Source organism: Limulus polyphemus, unplaced genomic scaffold (assembly GCF_000517525.1).
Source record: "Limulus polyphemus unplaced genomic scaffold, Limulus_polyphemus-2.1.2 Scaffold6704, whole genome shotgun sequence".
NCBI lineage: Eukaryota > Metazoa > Arthropoda > Merostomata > Xiphosura > Limulidae > Limulus > Limulus polyphemus.
The window spans coordinates 1-5,267 of NW_013672314.1; the positions used below are offsets into that span (position 1 = coordinate 1).

Sequence of the window (5,267 nt, forward strand, 5' to 3'; positions counted from 1 at the left end):
AAAACCAGAAATAACTCCTGTCCCCAAAAAAGAAAAACCTAAAGAAACAATTCCTGTTCCTGCAGAAGAAAAACCAGCAATAACACCTATTCCTAAAGAGATAAAACCTGAAGAAAGAGTTCCTGTTCCTGAAGTAGAAAAACCAGAAATAACTCCTGTCCCCAAAAAAGAAAAACCTAAAGAAACAATTCCTGTTCCTGCAGAAGAAAAACCAGCAATAACACCTATTCCTAAAGAGATAAAACCTGAAGAAAGAGTTCCTGTTCCTGAAGTAGAAAAACCAGAAATAACACCCGTCCCTAAAGAAGAAAAACTTGAAGAAAGCGTTCCTGTTACTAAAGAAGAAAAACCACAAATAATTACTACTCCTAAAGAGAAGGAAAAACCAGAAATAACACCTATTCCTAAAGAGGAAGAACTTGAAGAAAGAGTTCCTGTTCCTGAACTAGAAAAACCAGAAATAACACCTGTCCCCAAAGAGGAAAAACCTAAAGAAGCATTTCCTGTTCTTGCAGAAGAAAAACCAGACATAACACCTGTATCTAAAGAGGAAAAACCTGAAGCAAGTGTTCCTGTTACTGAACTAGAAAAACCAGAAACAACACCTGTTCCTAAAGAGGAAGAACTCGAAGAAAAAGTTCCTCTTCCTGAAGTAGAAAAACCAGAAATAACACTTATTGCTAAAAAGGAAAAATCTGAAGAAAGAGATCGTGTTCCTGAAGTAGAAAAACCAGAAATAACACTCGTCCCTAAAGAAGAAAAACTTGAAGAAAAAGTTCCTCTTACTAAAGAAGAAAAACCACAAATAATTCCTACTCCTAAAGTGAAGGAAAAACCAGAAATAGCACCTATTCCTAAAGAGGAAGAACATGAAGAAAGAATTGCTGTTCCTACAGAAGAAAAACCAGAAATAACACCTATATCTAAAGAGGAAAAACCTGAAGAAAGAGTTCCTGTTACTGAAATAGAAAAACCGGAAATAACACCTGTTCCTAAAGAGGAAGAACTCGAAGAAAGAGATCGTGTTCCTGCAGAAGAAAAAACAGATATAACACCCATCCCTAAAGAAGAAAAACTTGAAGAAAAAGTTACTGTTACTAAAGAAGAAAAACCGCTAATAATTCCTACTCCTAAAGACAAGGAAAAACCAGAAATAATACCTATTCCTAAAGAGGAAGAACATGAAGAAAGAGTTGCTGTTCCTGCAGAAGAAAAACCAGAAATAACACCTGTATATAAAGAGGAAAAACCTGAAGAAAGAGTTTCTGTTACTGAATTAGAAAAACCAGAAATAACACTTGTTCCTAAAGAGGAAAAACTCGAAAAAAGAGTTCCTATTCTTGAAGAAGAAAAACCTGAAATCACACCTGTATCTAAAGAAGAAAAACCTGAAGAAACACTTCCTGTTCCTGAAGTAGAAAAACCAGAAATAACTCCTGTCCCCAAAAAAGAAAAACCTAAAGAAACAATTCCTGTTCCTGCAGAAGAAAAACCAGCAATAACACCTATTATTAAAGAGAATAAACCTGAAGAAAGAGTTCTTGTTCTTGAAGAAGAAAAACCAGAAATAACACCTGTATCTAAAGAGGAAAAACCTGAACACACAGTTCCTCTTCCAGAAGAAGAAAAACTAGATATTACACTTATTTCCAAAAAGGAAAAACCTAGAGAAGCAATTCCTGTTCCTGCAGAAGAAAAACCAGCAATAACACCTATTCCTATAGATATAAAACCTGAAGAAAGAGTTTCTGTTCTTGAAGAAGAAAAACCAGAAATAACACATGTTCTTAAAAAGGAAAAATTTGAAGAAAGAGTTTCTGTTTCTGAAGTAGTAAAACCAGAAATAACACCTGTTCCTGAAGTAGAAAAACCAGAAATAACACCTGTTCCCAAAGAGGAAAAACCTAAAGAAGCAGTTCCTGTTCGTGCAGAAGAAAAACCAGAAATAACACCTGTATCTAAAGAGGAAAAACCTGAAGAAACAGTTTCTCTTCCAGAAGACGAAAAACCAGAAATTACACCTATTGCTAAAGAGGAAAAATCTAAAGAAGGAGTTCCTGTTCCTAAAGTAGAAAAACCAGAAATAACACCCATCCCTAAAGAAGAAAAACCTCAAGAAAAAGTAACCTTTGCTAAAGAACAAAAACCAGAAATTGCACCTATTGTTAAAGAGGAAAAACCTGAAAAAAGAGTTCCTATTCTTGAAGTAGAAAAACCAGAAATAAAACATGTCCCTAAAGAAGAAAAACCTAAAGAAAAAGTTCCTGTTGCTAAAGAACAAAAACCAGAAATAACGCATATTGCTAAAGGGGAAGAATCTGAAGAAAGAGTTCTTGTTACTGAAGAAGAAAAACCAGAAATAATTCCAGCTCTTAAAGAGAAGGAAAAGCTAGAAATAACACCTCTCCTTAAAGAAGAAAAAACTGAAGAAAGAGTTTCTGTTCCTGAAAGAGAAAAACGAGAAATAACACCTCTCTCTAAAGTGGAAAAACCCAAAGAACGAGTTCTGTTTACTAAAAAAGAAGAACCAGAAATAACCCCTACTCCTAAAGAGAGGGAAAAACCAGAAATAACTCCTATCCCTAAAGAGAAAGAACATGAAGAAAGAGTTCCTGTTACTCAAGTAGAAAAACCACAAATAATACCCATCCCTAAAGAAAAGGAAGAACCTGAAGAAAAGGTTCTCTTTGTTAAAAAAGAAAAACCAGAAATAACACCTATTCCTAAAGAGGAAGAACCTAAAGAAGCAGTTCTTGCTAGTGAAATACAAAAACCACAAATAATACCTATTTCTGAAAAGGCAGAGAAATTCCAAGAAATAGTTTCCATATCCAAGGAAGAACAAATAACTACTACTGTGAAAGTTGAGAAAAAACTAGAAGAAGAACTGATAATAACCAAAGAGAAACCACAAGTAGCACCTATTCCTAAACAGGAAAAACCTGAAGAAAGAGTTCTCTTTACAAAAGAAGAAGAACCAGAAATTATTCCCACTCCTAAAGAAAAAGAAGGTGAAAAATTAATTCATATTACTAAAGAGGAAGAAGTTGCACAAATAGTACCAATTTCTGAAGAATTTAATGAAATTGAAGGTATAGTTCCAGTAAAGAAAGAAGAAGAAAAACCAGAAATAATCCCTACTCCTAAAGAAAAGGAAGAACCAGAAATACCACTTATTCCTAAAGAGGAAAAATCTGAAGAAATAGTTCCAGTTACTGAAATAGAAAAACCAGAAATAATCCCCATTCCTAAAGAAAAGGAAGAACCTGAAGAAAACATTCCTCTTACTAAAGAAGAAAAATCAGAAATAATAGATGAAATAATTACTACTGTGAAAGTTGAAGGAAAACTTGAAGAAGAAGTGATTATAAGCAAAGAGAAAGAAAAACCAGAAGAATCACCTACTAAAGAACCTGAAATAGCACCTACTGTTATAGAACACCTGGAAAGTAAAGAAAGAGTACCAATAACCAAAGAAAAAGATGAAATTAAACTGCTTGCTAAAGATGAGGCAATTATTAAGAAGAAAGAAGAACCCGAAGAAAAGCCAGCAGACATAGTCTCTGTAGTTAAAGAAGAAAAACCTAAAATAATTCCCTTTCCTATAATAAAGGAAGAATATAAAGAAATAGTTCATATTACTAAAAAGAAAGAAGTTGCAAAATTAATACCAATTTCTAAAGAATATAAGGAACCTGAAGAAACAGTTGCCATAACAAAGGAAAAAGAAAAACCAGAAATAATTCCTTCTCCTAAAGAAAGGGAACCTGAAGACAAACCAGAACATGAGAAACCCGAAGTAAAGTTCTCTGTAAAAGAAATAATGGAGAAAACAGAAATAACACATACTTTGAAAGAAGAGAAGCATAAAGAAGGAATCAAACCTTCAGCTAAAGAAGAACCTATAAAAATGGTACCAATAACCAAAGAAGGAAAAGTACCAGGATTAGTATATAAGGAAGAGGTCGAACATGAAGAAACAGTTCCAATAACCAAGGAAGTAGAAGAGGAATTTGAAGAGAGAGTGTTTATAATCAGGGGCAAAGAAAAACCAGAAATAGTACCTATTGTTAGAAAAGTGGAAAAACCTGATGACAGTACCCATATGTCCACAGACATAGAAAAATCTAAAAAACTGGAAATAACACCTTCTGTTAGAGAAATAAAAGAAATCATAGAAAGAGTTTCTGTAAAAAAAGAAGATGAAAAATATAAAATAACTTATACTGTTAAAAAAGAGGAAAAGCCTGAAAATTTGTTACGTATATCTAAGGGTCTAGAAAAACCTGAAAGAGTAGTAATTTTACGTAAAGTAGATAAACCAGAAACATTACTTGCTACTAAAGAAGATGAAATAGCTGAGAAATCAACAATGTCAACTAAAGAAAAAGAAGAACTAGACAAATTAATATTTCTTCCAAAACAAGAAGAAAAACCTGAATTTGTCCACATAACGAAAGAAGAGAGACTGGAAACGTTGCTTTTTTTCTAAAGATGAAGAGATTCCTGCTGAAATAGAAAAATGTATACTTCCTCTCGAAAAAGAAGAAGAGCATATAAGTAAAGAAGTATTAAAAACAGATATGATGTTGGATACTCTTAAAACAAGACCTGATAAGCAAATAACTTTAACAAAATTAAAAGAGAAACAAGAAACAGAAATAGTTTTACCTAAAAGAGAGGAGAAACTTGAAACTGTAGTAACTCTAACTATGGAGGAGGATAAACAAGAGATAATAAGTGTAGCTGAAAAAAGACGTGGAGAAGTTATTAAGCCTAAGAAACTTACAGAATCAGTATCAGATACCAAACAAGGCAAGTCAATACAGGAAAGATCTGAAACAAAACTAGCCCCTATGGCAGGAAAAACTTTGAAAGATGAAAAGAAACAAATAAAAGTTGAATACTCGCAATCATTTAAAGATATAAAACATACAAAATATCTTAAAGAAGTTCTTGAAGATGCTTTTTTAAGAGCTGAGAAAACTGATGATGATTTGCTTCAAGATGATGAAAGTGCAAAAAAATCATCTGAAGGAGATATTTTATTTGAACAAGAGACAACTGTAGGTGTTTCTTCAGAGAAATCATCGGGATTCTCTTATACTGTTGAATCAAGAATGAAAGAAGAATCCAAGAGTATTGAGTTATATGAAAGAGAGGGGGCAGTCAAAAGTATTGAAGACTCTATAAGACCAGATGGCCAGACTGGTGATGCTTGGATTACATCTAAGTTATATGTTGAATCTCCAAAAGATATTGTACAA

The 5,267-nt window shown here is 33.1% G+C and overlaps 1 protein-coding gene across 1 annotated transcript; it reads left to right on the forward strand.

The window, feature by feature from the left end:
• Nucleotides 1–4: 4 nt before the first annotated feature.
• Nucleotides 5–4,520, forward strand: LOC106473989 (titin-like; the record flags this gene model as incomplete). The annotated part of the gene is made up of 2 exons (XM_022402380.1): nucleotides 5–1,414; nucleotides 1,553–4,520. Coding segments are annotated over 2 exons (4,350 nt in total), but the record flags the coding sequence as incomplete, so codon positions are not given.
• Nucleotides 4,521–5,267: the final 747 nt, after the last annotated feature.